The 19,646-nt window shown below is 33.8% G+C and overlaps 1 protein-coding gene across 3 annotated transcripts in view; it reads right to left on the bottom strand.

The window, feature by feature from the left end:
- Window positions 1–924: 924 nt before the first annotated feature.
- Window positions 925–19,646, bottom strand: part of Trxr1 (Thioredoxin reductase 1) — a 28,273-nt gene continuing 9,551 nt past the window's right edge. For 2 of the 3 annotated variants that reach the window (XM_072545366.1, XM_072545364.1), the window contains exons 2-7: window positions 18,002–18,222; window positions 12,318–12,448; window positions 11,846–12,223; window positions 1,800–2,046; window positions 1,356–1,714; window positions 925–1,279 (exon numbers count right to left, since the gene is read on the bottom strand). In XM_072545366.1, coding sequence (XP_072401467.1) covers window positions 1,150–1,279; window positions 1,356–1,714; window positions 1,800–2,046; window positions 11,846–12,223; window positions 12,318–12,448; window positions 18,002–18,222 — 1,466 coding nt within the window. In that variant the 3' untranslated portion in view covers window positions 925–1,149. Of the gene's footprint in view, window positions 1,280–1,355; window positions 1,715–1,799; window positions 2,047–11,845; window positions 12,224–12,317; window positions 12,449–18,001; window positions 18,223–18,414; window positions 18,449–19,646 lie in introns of those variants that run through there. The other variant, XM_072545365.1, reaches the window with a different exon arrangement.

The following is a 19,646-nucleotide window of genomic DNA, read 5'->3' as shown; positions in this document are numbered from 1 at the left end:
AATGATAGCTGAAATAAAGAGAACAGCCAGTGAACTAACACCAATGTTACAAACAATGAAAAAGTATGATCACAATCAGGAATTTGATGTAAAACTTGTGGAACAGCAACTAACCAAATGTAGGGAACAACAAAAGGTAGAATTGCTTGAAGTAGAAAACCTTTTGACAGCAACATACTCCCTCTTTGAAAAACTGGGTACTGAATTTACTTTAGACTCAAGAGTCCAAGATTCGCTAGCTTTTAGTGATTTTATGGATGAAAATATGGACTTGGCCACATCATCTCCATTATAGCTAGTTAGTGTAAAAAAGTATTTTGAGTAATAAAAGCAATTTGTGATATATCTCTTCTTTGTTTAAGTGCTATATTTAAAATGATCAATAAAGTCTTCTTATATTTACATTATTTGATTGTTAAATATTTGTATCATAGTAAGGTAAGTGTTGATACGATTAATAGTTTGTTTTGTCAAGTAAAAATGTATTATACCTCTTTTCCAACATTATTTTCGTGACAAACACTTCATAAAGTGTTAACAGGGTGTTGGCTATGAATTTTTCTCATTTTATGTACAATTTCATCAATTGTTTAACTTTATTTTGGGGCTAATATTTCAGAAATGTGGTCTTGTTTTTCTTTGATCTATACTTCTGTTTTTATGGCATTCTCTTTTGCTTATATTACAATTATTGAATCATACAGTCATTGTTTCTGTTTTGTTCTCAATGATTGGATTATAATGTCATCTAAATGGCTATTATGTATTTGTTTTAATGCCCACCACATAGAAAATCAATTACACAATTGTTTCATTTTTCTTTTTATTCCTGAAGTGATATTAAGTCATTTAATTGTACTTTTTAGTTTAGTGCTTAGGTAATTTTTTTATTCATTCTTTTTAGGTTAAGATGAAACACCAGTAGAAATATTAAGAATTATTTATTTTCATTCACTATCAGCAATACAGTATGTTATAACAGAGTTTATAGGATTTTAAATCAAAATAACAAAAATCTAATTTGAATAGTTTTTGGGGTGCGACAAAATATTTCAGGGTGTTTATTTTACTAATACAAAAGTGATGGATGACCTTAACTAGGCTGTACATATACAAAAATAAAAATATTTGGAAATGAGTATTTTTTCTTTAACTGCAGCATGATGCAGGATTGGGATCTTTGCCTGACCGTTTAGTGACATTGATTCTTGTGAATTCTTCTGCTATAGTTGGATGGATGCCTACGGTTTCCATTAAATCCTTTACTGTTAAATTTAATCTGAAAACGAAGAAATGCATTATAGTTTTGATCTTATATCAGTCTAGACAGAATGTTTAAACTAGTAAAAACTTACTTGATTGCTGTGGCGAATCCTTGAATGATTTCTCCAGCATTTGGTCCAATGAAGTGCAATCCTAAAACTTTTTGGTTACCCTCTCTATTGGCGACTACCTTTAAGTAACAGTTGGCAATACTTTTCTGTGGAATAAAGAACTCAGTGGGCTTGTAATATCCGTGGTATATTTCAATATTGTCTTCACCGAATCGTTCTACAGCAGTTTCTTCGCTTAAGCCGACACAACCATACTCTAGAGGGCTGAATACTGTAGTGGCTACGTTTTCGTAGTCCATAGTTTGACTTGCACCGCCGAATAGACGACGAGCTAAGAAACGTCCGGCAAGAATTGCCACTGGGGTAAGTTCTGGCTTTTTCTGCAAACAAGACAAATTTATTATTAAGAAAAGTTGTATACCAAATTATTATCTGCAGTTAGAAATTTATTGATGATTTACTTACATATAAAACATCTCCTACGGCATAAATATTAGGTACATTGGTCTGTTCGTTGACGGCATCAATCTTTTCTCCGTCGCCGGCAACTTTCACACCCGCATTTTCTAAATGTAGCTCTTTCGTCAGGGCTCTTCTGCCGATGGCAAAAAGAACTGTATCGAAAGTATCTGTGAATGTTTCTCCTCTATCGTTCTTCCATGAAACATGCAATTTGCCGTCATTGTCCTTTTTAATTTCAGTGGGGACGGATCTGTAAAAATAAAAACATTGATTAAATCATAATTGAGATATATGTTGTAGAATCACGGGTCGGAGCAACAAAAAGGAAATATATTAAACCAAAACTTCAGAGGAGGCAGCCTTATTTAATCCAAAAAAAAACATGAAAATTGGTAAAGAGAACCCTTCAAGAATAAACAAACCACTCTACAACTGCATCCACGTTTAATTCTCCTTCAAAGACTTTAAATTACATATTTTCGTTGTCTACATTCACAATTCTTCCTTAATCGAAGAAATCATCTTCACTAAAGCATCCGTTTATGATTATTCAATAATCATTGGTGATTTTAACCCAAATTCAAGTCATCTGTGTATGAAGTAAATATAAATATTATAAATAATATCACAAATGTACTTGTAACTCCAGATCTGGGCAGTGATCATATTTGGTTTGAAAATTTTTAAGAGAACAATCAAAATCTGAATGCCCTTCAGTTCATCACAGAAGATGAAAATGACGAAGCTTTATAAAATGGAAAAAACTCCATGCAAAGATTCCATCGACCGTAAAATTCTTAGGCAACTATTATTCATAAGGAAATAAGAAGCATATTTGACTATTGTATGATGAATAAGTTCTTCCCTGATGAATGGAAGATGGGTATTGTAATAATTATTTCTAAACCTAATACTAACCACAAATTACTGTCCAATCACTCTTCTCCCATTACTTAATAGTTTGAGAAAATTATCCAAGGAAGATTATATGAAGAATTAAATCAACATATTCCAGCATACCCATTTAGATTTAAGGAAAAATCATCAACAATCCATTATCTTTCAATAGTAACATCCAATGTACAGGCAGCAAGATTACGAGGACTGAACACTGCCGGAGTTTTCTTGGATATCAAGAAGGTTTTCGACTCCGTTTGGCATAAACGATTATTATACAAACTTCACAGGATGAACTGCTCCCCTTCGCTACTATTGATTGTTTGTGATTTTCTTAAAAGACGCAGATGTATAGTCAAAATTAATGGAACACATTCCCAATCATTTCCAATGAAATAAGGAGTTCCACAGGGTTCTAACTAAATTAACTAACCAATAGTAATTTATTACAATTTGCGGATGACACGTCAGTGATATCTTTTGGTAAAAATTTAATAAGTACAATCAACTTTTAAAAAGGCAGGTGGATGACACAATATCTTGGGCCAATAAATGGAGAGCTTATTAACTTTTAATTTGGATTTGTATCTTATAGGCTACGTCATTTTCAAATATTCCAATTGTCTATCTCTTAAATCATTTACTCACTATTGTCTGTTAATTGTGTTGCCTATACGTCTACTAAGAAAGCTAATAGTACTGCCATCTATAGTGATCATTCAAAGTTAGTCACAATAGTTTATATAGTCGGTTCGCTATATTTACGCGGGTTTCGGATTAACAATTATATTGTAAGTACACAGTTTTAATTACCTGATCTTTGGGGAAATATCAACTGGTCAAATGAAATGAAAAATAATCCATAACTTTTTTTAATTAGATAATAATGGAAAATCTTTTATATAATTGACAGTATAATAAGGAGAATTACTTCATTAATGGAGTCTAATGTGGCTAATATAAACCTAATAATAATTTTATATTACACTTCACACAGAAAATATGGTCTATGTATATTTGTTCCATGGAGAGAATTTCTAATGAAAAATAAAAAAATTTAACTTGCCAACAAAAATGAAAATCAGTCATTATCATCAAAAATATCATAATCGTCATCATCATCACTGTCATCACCATTAATTGTTGGGTGCATTTGAGTATAAAATTCAGGTCGACAGCGTTTACACTGATTTCTCAAAGGCCTTTGACCAGGTTAATCATAATCTTTTGGTCCACCAACTTCATGCATCTGGCTTTGGTGACCTCATTGTTAATTGGATTAAAAGTTTTCTGATGGGACGTACACAGCAAGTACGGATTAACAATTATATTTCAAAAGAATTCCATTGTTATTCTGGTGTACCACAAGGGTCTCACTGTGGTCCTTTGTTTTTTAACTTGTTCATTAACGATATTGGTAAGGCTATCAAAAACTCACACTTCCTGCTATTTGCTGATGATCTTAAGCTATTTCGTTGTATACATAATAAATCGGATAGAGATCTCCTGCAAGATGATGTAAATAATATATTTTTATGGTCAAAACAAAATGGTTTAAGCTTAAATCCAACTAAATGTTCTTGTATTTCATTTGGTCGTATAAATAATCTAATAGCTAATAGATATGTTCTTAATGATGTACTCTTGGATTCAGTTACTGAGATAAGAGATTTGGGTGTATTATTGGATTGTGCATTGACATTTAGAAGCCATTTTCTTAAAATTAAGGAAACAGGATTTCGTAATCTTGGTTTTATTTATCGTAACAGTCATGATCTCTCACCTATTGTATTTAAATTATTGTATTGCTCTCTGGTACGCTCAGGTCTTGAATACTGCTCTGTTGTTTGGTCCCCATTTCATCAAGTATACATTGATGGATTGGAGAGCGTTCAGAGGAAGTTTCTAAGATCTTTAGCTTTTAAAGGACATATTAATATAAAAAATACTGATAATTATTTCATAGATTATTCTATAATAATGTCTCAATTTAACATTACTACATTGAAGAACCGCAGGTTGAGAGCTGATATGTTATTTTTGTTTAAAATTATAAACAACTTTATTAATTGTCCTTCGTTATTAGCCAATGTACACTTAAACACAATACATAGAACTCGACACACTGCACTCTTTTATATTCCTTTTCATAGGACTGATTATGCTCGTCATTTTCCCTTGTCGAGAATGCTGAGCTCTTGCAATGACCTCCTATTGGATCCTTTCTGTACAAACATTAACGCTTTCAAAAGGCAACTTAAGAATGTAATTATCAATCTAGATATGTGATATTTTTTTATATATATATATATATATATATATATATATATATATATATATATATATATATATATATATATATATATATATATATATTTTTAACTTTTGTGATTTAAAATACTGTTTTAATGTACAAATTTTAACTGTTTACTTGTTTCTTTGTTATTGTTTTATGTTTCTTTTGTTCTATATTGTTCTAAAATTCTATATTGTTTGATTGTGTACATGATCTTTACTTTTTACCATTTGTTGTATTTTATTGTAAATGGTTCTACCGTTGAAATAAATAAATAAATAAATAAATAATTGTTATTATAATTGGACTTATTTCGTTTATTTTATTTTCACGAGTCCACCAATCTTCTATTAGTTCGTCGCTATAACCGTTAGGCCCAATATGGTTGTCATAATATTGTTTTGCTATTCCCCATATATATTCGATGGGATTAAACTGGCAATAATACGGTGGCAGACGTAAAACTTGATGACCGTAACTTTGAATAATCTGATCCACAACAAAGGTTTTTGGTTTTGCGTGGATATTTGCCAAGCGTAATAATTCTGATTTTAAAATATGTTGTGTAAATGGTATATGTTCCTTTGTCAACCATTCTTTAATTTTATTAACAGTCCAAGAATTCGTTGGACTTTTGTTTAATACTTCAGAATGGTAAGGTGCATTGTCTAAAATAATTACGCTGGGCTCACTTAAACCTGGGAGAAGTTTTTCATGTAACCATTTTACAAACATTTCTGTGTTCATATTATCGTGATAGTCACTTGATTTTGATTTAGATGAAAATATTAAATCAACACCTTCTATAAAACCCGATTTCCCTCCTGCATGTAAAATTATGTGTCGCTTCCCTTCTCCATCAGTATGTTTGATAGACTTTACGTTATCATCTTGCCATATTCTCTTGGTTGCACCCCTAGAAAATATCCATGTTTCGTCTAAATATATAAAATTTGCCCTTTCTTCTTTTAATTTAGAATATTTTCTTACAAAGTTAATTCTTTTATGCACAACAGAACTTCTTTCACAAAGGGCTTTTCTGTTATCCTCCTTTTGAAATTTGAAACCCAAATTATGTATCACTTGCCATAGACTTGTTCTGCCAATTTCGTCAAATTTTCTATCTTTTAATTCCGAGAGAATTGTATTTAAGGTCACATGTTCCTTGTTGGCTCGCATTCGATAAATGGTATCACAAATTTCAAATTTTTTTCCATCTGGAATATCTTTCGTTTTCAATGATAGGCGAGTTTTTCGGTGATCTTCTTTCGGCCGTTCATTATTGCGATTTTGTAATACTCCTCTTAGTTTGGTTTCACTAATTCCTAGAGCATCACATACGCGTTGTTGAACAGACATTACCGATTTTAAAGGACCGCCATTTTCTTTTTCATCCGTAAAATACTTATGTACATTACAAATTAGACTATCTACATCTAACACACGTCTAGGCATTTTTAAATATTTCCACCAAACATATAATGTCAACACTGGCAAAGAATCAATTCAACTGCAATATTGTAATAAATTTATACCTACCCTAATGTTATTTTAATGTATTTTAAAATATGACCATTAATGCAGTTTTTACCTAATTTTCTGGGAAGTCGTTTACTGCAACTGGTTATCAATGAGTCATTAGCATAATTTTGTTAATCCGAAACCCGCGTAAATATAGCGAACCGACTATAAGATGGTTGCCTAGTGAACGCTGATTAGAAAAAGGATGGTAAGTTTTATTCAGTATTCGTGTAAAAATAAGTATTTTGTTTTAATGACAAAACAATTAACTACATTAATTAATAAAATTAAAAAACACAATAAAATACCGGAAGAATGGAGAATGAGCGAACTAATTCTACTATTCAAGAAATGAGATAAAAAACAGCCAGAAAACTACAGAGGTATAAACTTGTTAAATACTACGCTAAAACTTACAACTAAAATTTTAAAAGTGCTAATAAAACAGAAGATAAGTTTAGCAGATGAACAACGGGGTTTTCGTAGTGGAAGATTGTGTACAGATGCAATATTCGTTATAAAGCAAATTACTGAGAAATCAGTAGAGTATAATAGACCAGCATTTATGTGTCTGATTGACCTAAAGAAAGCGTTTGACAGAGTAAGACTCAAAGATGTAATCCATCTTCTCTATAATAGAGAAGTTCCCCTAAATATTATAAAAACTATTGAAAACATCTACGAAAACAACAAAATTTAAATCAGAATAGATCGACAACTTACAGATCCTATAGAAATAGGCAGCGGAATAAGATAAGGGGATTCATTGAACTCCATGCTCTTTAATTTGATCATGGATGAAATCATCAGAAGCGGTAACAAAGGAAGAGGATACAGAATGGAAAACAAAGAAATAAAAATACTCTGTTACGCAGACGAATATTGATCAAGATGAAGATAATCTGCAAAGACTGGTCCACAGATTTAACATAAGAACAAAAGAATTTAATATGACAATCTCATCTCAGAAAACTAAAACAATAGTAGTCAGCAAAGGACCAACCAGATGTAAAATAGAAATTGATGGCATCAGTATTGAACAAGTAATGGAAATAAAATACCTGGGAATTACACTGTCTAGCTATGGAGACCTGGAAGAAGAAGGGAAAGATCAAGTACAAAAAGGAAATAGACTGGCAGGATGCCTTAATAACACTATATGGCGAAACAGACACATTAAAACTGAAATGAAGTCAAGAATTATTTATGGTAAGACCAATAATGATACATGCCTCAGAAACAAGACCCGACACAGCCACAACGCAAAGGCTACTGAAAACCGGCAGAGATGAGAGTACTGAGAAGAATTACAGAAAATGCGTTGAGAGATCGAAAGAGAAGTGAAGACATTAGAAGAAAATGTAACGTACAGTGTAAAAATTAATGGACAAAAAATAGAAAAAAAAGGATGGAATAACCACATAAGCACAATGGAAAAAACCCGTGCCGTCAAAAGAGCAAGAGATAAGTCACCAATCGAGAGAAGAAGTGTCGGACGACCGCACAAAAGATGTAGTGACAACCTTCCATAGAGGTATTAATGCGCCAATGAACAAGCAGAATATCTTATAAAGAGAAAGAAGTTTTGAAATTAATTTTTCACAGTTGGCAAACTGTCTCAAAAAGTGATTTACATGCCAATGAATTTATTTTTGTTGGAATTACCCTACAGTCGATAAAAAATTTAAACCCACTCGAATTGTTTAAATCGGCGTTTTTGTTTAAACAATCTGGGACATTTTTCAAGTAGTCACATGTGTCGTAAACACTTAGATAAAAGTAATATTGCTGCTAATGACATAGTTGTGTAAAATTCAAGTACCGGTGAATCGTAAAAATATTTATCTTTAGGTTACACAATGGACTTATATTTAGACCACTTTTATATACATATATGTCTCGTTCTATCTATTGTTATTTCCAACTTTTCAAATAAATAAATACTGTCAGAAATATTTTACACCTTTCAATGTACAATCGATACCTTTGTCTGTTTTCCTTATTTTTCACTAAATCTTTTTGTGTTGCGAATAGTAGGAATTAACAAATGGGCTGATTGCTGTTTATGTTATGAAATTTAGATCTATATAAAGGATCTTCTTTTTCTTCTTGTATGTAGGATTTAAAGCCTGTTTCTTCTTCAATATTAGCCTCTTAAATTGTTTAAATTATCGCACCATCTTTTTCTTGGTCTGTCAATACTTCTTCGTCCATTTGGTAACTTATCTCGTGCTATTCGTACTATCCTATCCTCTGCCATTCTACTAATGTGTTCGTTCCACTCCTGTTTCCGTTTTGTCACCGATCCATTTATGTCTTCTATATTGCATGCTCTTATGTTTTCGCTTCTCTCTCTATCCAACAGACTTTCCCTGATATCTTCAAAGTATTTTCATATCTGTTGTTTCTAGTAGTCGTCCCGTTTTAGATGTATCAGGTCTTGTCTCCCCCGTGTATGTTAATATAGGCCTAATTGCTGCTTTATAGATTCTTGTTTTTGTGTCTTGCTGTGTTCTCCGCTTTACTTGCTTTTAAGCTTTGTTGTCGTACTTCTTCAACATCTCCGTAACTAGTTATATCTATTCCCAGATATCTAAGACTTGATTCCTGCTTAATTATTTTCCCATCAATTTCGATTTTACGTCGTCATAGATGTCATACATTTGGTTTTTTCTGCTGATATCATCATATTGTACGAGGCGTGTTTTTTAAGTAAGTACTGTTTTGGAATTAAAAAAAGACGTGCAAAGATATGGCAATAATTTTATTTTTACATGAAAGCCTGTACCTTAATCTACTTTTCTACATAATTTCCGTGAATATTGAGGCACTTGTCATAACGTGGCACCAGTTTTTGAATACCCTCCTGATAAAATTCTGCCGCCTGACTGGTTAACCACTGCATCACAAATGTTTTGACTTCGTTATCGTCTTGAAGACGCTGACCGCTCAGGGTGTTTCTTCAAGTGCTGGAACAAATGGTAGTCGCTGGGCACCAGATCAGGGCTGTATGGAGGATGATCTAGAGTTTCCCATTTAAATGATTTGATGAGATCTTTGGTCTGATTAGCCACATGTGGACGGGCATTGTCATGCAGCAAAACGATACCCTTACTCAACTTGCCACGTCTTTTGGTCTGGATTGCACGACGCAGATTTTTCAATGTCTCACAATAAGACGCTGCATTGATTATCTCATTACGAGACAGAAACTCGACTAGCAATACTCCTTTTCTGTCCCAAAAAACTGTGCACATGATTTTCCGGGCAGAAATTGTTTGCTTAAACTTCACTCTTTTGGGTGATGATGAATGTCGCCATTCCATGGATTGTTGTTTCGATTCTGGTGTGACGTAGGCCACCCACGTTTCGTCACCAGTAACAATTTGGTCTAAAAAATCTTCACCTTCACTGTGGTACCGCTCAAGTCAATGCACTGCCTAAACGTTGGGTTTTGTGCAAATCCGTCAACATTTTTGGAACCCAACGTGAACACAATTTCCGGTAATTCAAGTTCTCGGTAACAATTCGATACAAAACACTACGAAAATACCGAGGAAAGCAGTCGGACAATGATGAAATTGTAAAGCATCTGTTTTCTCTCACCTTTTCCACTTTCTGTACCAAATTTTCATTAACGACCGAAGGACGCCCACTCCGTTCTTCATCATGCACATTTGTGCGGCCATCTTTAAATGCTCTCACCCATTTCCTTACCATTCCATCACTCATAATGTTTTGTCCGTAAACTTCAACGATCTCACGATGAATATCGATCGGTTTTACGCCTTTAGCACTAAGAAATCGTATAACAGCCCATACTTCACAATCAGCGCGACTCACGATTGTTGGAGGCATCTTAAACACTGGAGTAAACAAGTATACAATGAATAATCAGACTGTAATGGCGTCAGTGCGTAGACAAGAGATGTAGGTAACCAACGCTCATGCGCGGAACGCCGACCGTAGCGCTGCGGCGGCGGAATCGCAAAACGGTACTTACTTAAAAAACATGCCTCGTATTTCTTGGCTGTTGTATTGAAGATGTGTGTTAATCTTTGGAGCTCGTCTTCTATCTCGGCGATTAATGCGGCGTCGTCTGCATAACATAATATTTGTATTTCTTTGTTCCTCATTCTGTAACCATGACCTTTTCGTACTGCTTGTATTATTTGGAGTGGGCTTAACGAGTTACCCTGTCTGACTCTTCTTTGTACTGGTAAACACTGTGTTAGTTTTCCATTTATCTTTGCCTGTATTCGATTATGGAAGTAGATGTTTTCGATGGTTTGTATAATATTGATTGGTATGTTTCTTTTATGTTGTAAGACATCTTCGACTTGGATGCGATCGAAAGCCTTTGTCAGGTCTATAAAACATAGATATGCTGGTTATGTATGCATGTAAAGGATAATTTGCAAATGTTCAAAGAATGTACTCTTCAGACTGCTACTTTAACAGTTATGTTAAGATTTTTATGTTCAGGGTCATAAAATAACTGAAACTTAATATTTAAGAAAGGAACTTAAAATATATTATTCTTCATATAGTTATAGCTCGAAATGTTTATATTAAAAACTGCGTAGAATCGCTTTACTAGACTTAGACAAATACGCAATATGCATATATTGCATATTTTATGCAAATATCTGGGGATTTTGCATATTTATACAAAAAATTTCATAAAAAACGTCAATTTATTTCGAATTGCGGATTTTAAATAATATCAAAAGTCATTTTAAAAACGTTGGGGATAGATCTAGCTGACACTGAAGGCAGTTATATAAGCAGATAGCCATTTGCTTTGGCTGTGGGCAGCTGACGGGCCAACAATGTAGCGGGCACGTTCTAGTGGCTACCACAGCCGGGGATTCTTGGCTGCCTAGTGCGCGGGCTCCCGTAAACTGTCGGCATTTGAGTGGCTGTCGCAGCCAGACTGCCTAGTGCTCGGGATTCCTAATTGTCGCTCAGTCAACATCGGAACGACAACATATCGCGTAAATATCGTTTGAATGAACACATGAGGAACTGCAATCCATTACACAAGTCAACCAATACATTTGAACAAACACAGGTGCTTAGGAGAAGCAGCAAACTATCTGTCCACAAATATTCAGAGAAGCTATAGACATCTGAAACACACGGGATCAACTTGAATCGCTAAATAGAAGATTTGTATATCACTAAAGCCAAATCTTTCGCCAAACGCTACAAAATCTCCAATACAGATTCAGACTAATGCCGGTAGGAATCGAAGAGAGAAATAACTCCAGACTGCGATCTATAGACTCAGATTTTTTATAAATTTGATATTATAAAAACAAAAATGACTTACTTGTGTAAGAATTTAACTCCTTTCTCTTTCATCTCGGCTTGAATCACATTGGCCATCTGTTGGTCGAAGCCTCTAAGGAGAATCGATCGCACCATGATCGTAGCGTCGTATCCTAGACCGTTTAAAAATCCAGCGCACTCTAAGCCGATGTATCCAGCACCTACGATTAGAGTTTTTCCTGGGGGCTTTTCTAAACTGAAAATATCGTCGCTGCTGATTCCGTATTCTACAGCACCGGGTATGTCTGGGTATCGGGGCCTGCCGCCGACCGCTATCAGAATATTCTTTCCTGTGATTATCTTCTCGCCCTTCTTCGTTTGGGCGTGGATCGTGTGGGGGTCGATGAATGTACCTAGACCGTTGATGTATTCAACAGATCTGAAACGCAATGAAAAATCGAAAAAATAATGATAGAAAACTTAAATACAGTTAAAAATGTTATGTTTACTTGACACAATCTTAATTTACTTACTTATCTCTAAGTTCTACTCTCGTTACCCAATTAACTGACTTAATGTGACCTTGTACAGCATCTTTGAGCGCCTCCCAATTGTGTGAAATCTTTTCTGGTTGAGGTAGTTGCCATCCATATGTTTGGGCATCCTAACAATAAAACATTATATTAAAATATGTAAAGGAATTTCGTAATAGTATATTACTTTATGAGGCGGAGAAGCATGACTTTTCTTGACGCGCCCGATATTTTTTCAGAAAAGTCGCTTTTTTGCCGAATAAAGTATACTATTTTTTCTTCAAACGTAGCAATTTTCAACCATAAATAGTACAATTCATACGCTATTTTTACTTGAAATTAACTGTGACAACTATCAAAGTCGTCTAGATGTTAGAAATTAAAATAATTAAGTCGTCGGTGGGATTTGCGTCTCCCTGGTTACAGTTGTTTGATAGTTGTTTGCAATTATTAAAGACAGCTTATTGTTGTTGCAACCGCAAGCGCAAATTTAGTGCGAAAATGGAAAACCTAAACGAAATAAGAAATAAGAACGATAATGCTCAAAAAATTTTAAACCCTCATGATTCGCCACCATCGGGAATGATTGCTGAAAGTTGTTCTCGACCATCAGTATCATTAACAATTACCAATGCGTATCAAGAGTCGGGAACATTTTTGCACGGTTTCAATTTTGAAAATGCCTCATTAACTAATTGTACTTTTAATATTACTATAAATAAAAATGATGTTTAATTGTTGTTAATGACATTTGTATTGTTGCTTTGTGACATGTTTCATATTGTTACCATGACAACATTTTTCCCTCCGCCGTAAAGAAATGGGAAAAAAAACTGCTGCCGGCGGAGACATCAAACTTTGACAGGATCATGTTAGATAAGTAATGTCATCATTATTTGACGTTTGAAGAAAAAATACGTTTCTTAAAAGGAGTGCAACAATGTTCAGTTTTCACCGTTACTATTCAATATATACCACAGTGGGTTCAATGATATTTTGGTACAAAAATAAACGGTCAAAGTTCCGTTTTTGGCAACTCAGCCATCTAGATCATTTTAAATGTGGATAGATCGCCTTTGGCAATGTCAAATTACTCATAAAAGCTTTGGTCGAAAAACTGTAAAATTATTCCATTACTTTGTTGGACCTTTTGAGGAGTTTTATATCCAAATCATTTAAGTTTTTTTAACGAAAACTTATATTCCATAAAAGAATATAGTCCATCGGATGGATGTTTGTACAAGCAGGAAATTATTGGCAAATTATTTTTTTACACAACAGCATACATGGAAAAAAGACTGTCATAAGAAGAAGTCATAAGGTGATTTGATACTAAAGTAGCTAATTATCATGGGGAAATGAACAATGAAATTTTCAGTAAATGGATAAGTAAACAATTAATTCCCAATTTAGAAGGGCAATCACTAATTATGATGGATAATGCTCCATATCACAGTGTACTTTTAGAAAAGCAACCTACCGCTGTTTAAACTAGAATGGAAATTATTACCTGGGCCCTGATTCTAATTGAGATTTCGACTCAAAACATGTCGAAATTAATATGGCGACGTCGAAATGCGACTTTGCAAACCTTGTGGATTTCAGCTGAACTAACCAAACGACGTCACTAATTTTCGATTTATCGAAATTAATTTCAACTTCAAGAAAGTGGTTGAAATTTCATTTCGAGTCGAAATTAATCTGACATGACTGGCTGGACTGGGAGAAGTGAACTTAGGTTCAGTTTAGGTACGTAGGCGGTGTTGTGTTTTGATCCTTGCAAGAAAAACTGAGGCAAAAAGTATTAATATGGCTGTGTTTTATGGACATTTGCTATTTTTGGAGGAACTAGAGAGGATAGATATCCGACGCTCAGAACGGAGGATAAGAAGAATGTTATGGGATACTCAAAATTCTTTTTCACTAAGTGATGCTCAATTTAGGCAGCAATTCCGGCTTAATAAACAAGCTGCAAATTATTTAATAAGGGTATTAGAACCATATTTGGAAGAAGGTGTTTATGCCTCTAGGATACCCAAAATGTTTAGGGTTAGTATTACTAAGCTGCAGTAAATTTAAAAATATATTAGAATATAACCACTAAGTCAAATCTTAGTGGTTATAACTTAAGGATCTCCCATATCACCTTTTTTTTTCTTGCCATCTTTTCTTTCAATTCAAAATATAATTGAGAATGGCCACTATTTATGTTTTAACAACTCAAACAAGAAAAAAAAAGACGTTCACGTAACGTAAACAAAACAAACATTCAACAAGCGTAGTGCAGCCAATAAACAACAGGGCCAACCCAAATTTTCAGCAGTGTCAAAATGATAAAGTAAATATCCCCAGTTTTAACTACAATCGAAATGAATGAGAATCGCTAGCGATTGCGACTGTCATGGCGTAGTCGCTTTTAAATTTCGACATCGAAATGAAATAGAATCAGGACCCTGGTTGACAAAAAACAAGATCAGATATGACGCAAACTCACAAAACCTGAATTATTACCCAAAGATAACGGCCGTGAAGTGTTGAGACCTCCGTCTTATCACTGCGAGTTCAACGCTATTGAATTTATTTGGACAAACTGCAAGTTATACCTATTACAATCAGATATAGCTCATTGGATCATCATCAATCAGACAATAGCTCAGTGTCTGAGTGTAAACAAATCTTATTTTTATAATTATATATGATGCTTAAATAAATATTTTTTATTAAAAATAAAGTCATTAAATAAATCTGAAAACCATATTTAATACTGAATAAACCATGGACGAACAAAATGATTAAGATGATAGATTTCTATTCCGTTTTGTGGAATCCACAAACGATACAAAACTTTTACATCAATCAAAAACAAATATTTTACACATAAAAAGAAATTTGATAAGATATTTGTGAAATAATTGAAATCGAAAATTGATTTTTTATATTTAAGTTGTAATAAAAATAATTAGATGATCGTTTCTTTATCGTTGAATACAACTCAAGTATAGGATACGAATAATCAAGGACAACTAGTAAAATTACATCAGAATAACTTACTAAGAATAACTATGCAATTCATCTAAAAAACAGTTTTGCTTGTAATTAAATTACCTCATTTGCACAGATTTTATTATGCTAATCCCAAAATAAAACGCCGACACTAAGTAAACCACTACTGATAATAAAAACTTCCACGGTTTTATGGAAATCGTTTAGAACCAATCGTAAAATGGATATTTTCATACTTATTCAGCATTTTTAAAGTCATCCTTGTTCTTATTGTCAATATTTTAAGGAGACATTTTTTTACAGACTGCTTCACTGCTTTTGGTGCTGTATTTAGTCACTTAATCTATAGACACTATAGACTATAAGTAACACAGCTTTGATTTCTACCTAATTAAATTCATTGCCTTTATTTTTCCAGATATCTTACGTCTTTAAAGTCTCTTAAATTATGTCTTCTTTGGTCGATGTTCTAATATCTTTACCATTAAGAAATTTTCAGAGATTCATGAAACGTATACAAAATTAAGAAATAAAAATTGCAAACTACGAGGAAAAACTGAATACTTCTCTACATATGATGAGAATGTTGATACATTTGTTAAACAGTAATAAAATGTACACTACTCCATAAATTCCATGTTTAGCTTAGATTTTCGTCAGCATAAATCTCTTCTAATGAAAATACAGAAATCTCACCTTTTCCGTCACAAAACTCATCGTTTTAGAAGTATTTTTGCGAATAGAAACTTCTCCAAACACAAACGTGCATTTCTCCATCATACATTTGTGAATTCCTCCTTGTGTTGGTTTTTCGCCAACAGAGATTCCTCCACATAAAAGTAAATAAATTTTTTCTGTCCCGTGAAAAAATTTTTTGTTTTAGATGGTGTTTTATCAACAGCAACTTCTCCAAATGGAAATATGTATCCTTCTTCTTCTATGGCACTACAGCCCAAATTGAGCCTTCTTTATTTTTTGCCTCCATCCTTGCTTGTCTGTGGCTGATCTCCATACACGGACTTCTAAAAGGACTTTCTTGGCTTTCCAACCGGTCTCTTTCCCTGCATTCTAGCATTCAGTGCTCTTTTTGGTAGCATATCCTCTCCCATTCTTATAACATGTCCGGCCCATTGCAATCTTTGTATTCTAATGAAGTCTGACAGTGGTGCTTTCTTATAAAGTTGATAAAGCTCGTTGTTGTATCGACTTCTGAAGATTCCGTTTTCCCTCACAGGTCCTAGTATTTTCCTCAGTACTTCCCTTTCGAATGTCTCGAGTTTGCTTCTGGATGTTTCTTTAACCATGCTTCACTGCCATAGCATGCTATTGGTCGAATTAAGGTTTTATAGTTTCTCATTTTTGTATTTCGGTGTACATTTTTATACTGCAATATATGGGAGAGGGCAAAATAAGCTCTGTTTGCTTGCGTTATTCAAATAAAATATGTATCCTAGTAAGTATATCTAAATTGTTCGTTTAGATCTGTCTTTACCAGCAGAAACTCGTCCAAATGAAAATACATACATAAATACCACCCATTCCGTTCCAAAATTTGTCATTTTGGATGATTCTTCGTCAACAGAATCTTCCTCCATCATAAATTTGTCATTTTGAACGGTTTTTCACCAATAGAAATTTTTCCAAGTAAAAATACGTAATATTCTATATACAAATTCACCATTTTAGAGGATTTTTTCCAAATGAAAATATACAAATACGACCTACTCCGTTCCAAAATTTGTCGTCAACAGAAATTTCCTGCATTATAATTTTTTCTGTTTAAATAGTTTTTCACCAACAGAAATTTAATGAAAATACGTAATCTCTATACATAAATTCATCATTTTAGACGATTTTTTCCACAAACTTCTTAAAATGATCATTGTGAAATTTTCCATACATAAATTCCTCATAGTGTTGGTTTTTCGACAACAGATATTTCTCCACAAAGAAGTTAATACATTTCATCTGTTCCGTTAAAAACATTTTCCGTTTTAGATGGTATTTCATTTTCGTTTTAGATGTAGAAGTTTTTCACCAACAGAAATTTAATGAAAATACGTAATCTCTATATATAAATTCATCATTTTGGACGATTTTTTCCACAAACTTCTCCAAATGATCATTGTGAAATTTTCCATACATAAATTCCTCATAGTGTTGGTTTTTCGACAACAGATATTTCTCCACAAAGAAGTCAATACATTTCATCTGTTCCGTTAAAAACATTTTCCGTTTTAGATGGTATTTCATTTTCGTTTTAGATGTAGAAGTATCAACAGATACTTCTACAAACGAAAATGTGTATTTTTCTGAAATAAAGTCTTCGATTCGTTTGAGTTTTTGCAAACAGAAATTCCTCCAAATAAAGACACCCAAATTTCACCGATTCTGTTACAAAATAACTCATTTTGAGGTGACTTTTCGCTAACAAAAACTTCTCCAAGTAAAATGTGTATTACTGCATACATAAATTTTATCGTTATGGTTAATGTTTCGTCAACAGAAAGTTCGTTTTGGATTGTTTATCACCCACAAAAATTCATCTATTGAGAACTAGAAACTTTTTGAAACAAAAACAGTATTTTTTAACTCCAAGCTTAGAACTACTCATCTCGCACTCGTAGATATATATTATCAACAACAGTTAGGTACTTATTGTATCAAAAAACATTACTTACATGGATGGCTTCTCCTAATAACGCGGCCTGGTGCATCAGCTTCTTGGGGATGCATCCTACGTTGACACACGTACCTCCCAAACCCCATTTCGTACCTCTTGGACTAGGAGTGACGTAATCGAGAACGGCGACTTTGGCTCCTAAGTTGGTGGCTTCTTTGGCGGCGGCCAAACCACCGGAACCACCTCCGATAACGATAAGGTCATATTCTGCAGTTTGATCTGTAAAAGAAACATCGATAATAGAAAAACAGTTTTAAATTACTATCATTTTCAGAATTTATAAAATAAAAAAAATATTTCTAAGGTAAAATTGGACACAAATTCCTTTATTTGCCAAAAAGCGGAGTATCTTTTGTGTAGGACTGTGTGAAGGTTTTTCAAATGGATTTAAAATTTATACTACCAACGTACCTTCGCAAAACGGTTCCATTTTACCGGCCAAACCAACTTGAACTAATTTCTTAAATGACAAGACATTATTTTTATTCAAAACATGTCATGCAATGTCAAAGTAACGTCGATTCGGAAATAATTATAAAATCAATGACACCTACAATTGTGTCTCTTTTTCAAATATCAACTATAAAGTTCGGTTCAGCGTTCATGAGATGTCAGATACAGCTTTTTTGGTTAGTTGTGTCATAAAAACTTGGCTATCAATTTATTTACAAACGGAGTATACCAAAACACTCCCTGTGAGACAGAAACTGCATAAACGGTGTACAAACGAGATAAAACAACATCCACAACAAAGAAACAGCTGACGAGAAACAGAAGAGAAGACGATTAGTCAGATGGTCAGTACGATGAAGCCTTAATTTTGTTTAGGTCGATGTCAAGACAGAATTTAGATACCGTTAGACTCAACAGATGGAAGCTAAAAGAAATATGGACACAGAAATCCCTCCCCAATGATTGGAATATTGGAATACTTTATACACAAAAAAGGAGATATCTTTGAATGCTCTAACCACAGAGGAATTACGCTTCTAAATGCAGCGTATAAAATATTTTATAGGTAATTTTGTAGGAAAATACTAGGACGGTTTCAGAGGTGGTAAATCGACAATTCATCAGATTGCAACCCTGAAACAAATTTTGGAAAAAACACTGGAATATGGCATTGATACTCAGAAATGTACAAAGCAATGAAAGACTAGGAATACCAAATCAGTTGGTAAATTTAACAAAACTAACTCTTGAATGTAGAGAACGAATTCAGGGGGAACTGTCTGAACTTTTTAAAACAAATAATGGGCTGCGCCAGGGGGACCCTCTCTCCTGTATACTGTTCAATCTGGCTTTGGAAAAAGTAATACGTATGTCACAAATCACAACCAGGGGTTCAATATATAATAAATCAGTGCAATTCCTGCCCACACCAAACAAGTTGATACTGCGCTAAATGAGACATGCAGGATAGTAACGGGGTGCATGAAACCAACTCTCTCGGGGTGCCACTCTCAAATCGATATAAAGCAGCGTGTTTTGCAGAACCCTCAACACGCAGCAGCGTTGCAGAGCACATAGAGAAAATTAAACAGATCGCGGACGAGCGGCATGCCCTATACAAAGCTCGAACACCACGAAAGCTACTAAAATCCAGGAAAAGCTTCCTTAGAACAGTGCAGGATGAACCGCCT

This window comes from Diabrotica undecimpunctata, chromosome 9 (assembly GCF_040954645.1).
Source record: "Diabrotica undecimpunctata isolate CICGRU chromosome 9, icDiaUnde3, whole genome shotgun sequence".
In the NCBI taxonomy this organism is placed as follows: Eukaryota; Metazoa; Arthropoda; class Insecta; order Coleoptera; family Chrysomelidae; genus Diabrotica; species Diabrotica undecimpunctata.
This window is presented reverse-complemented; position numbering and strand designations above follow the sequence as displayed.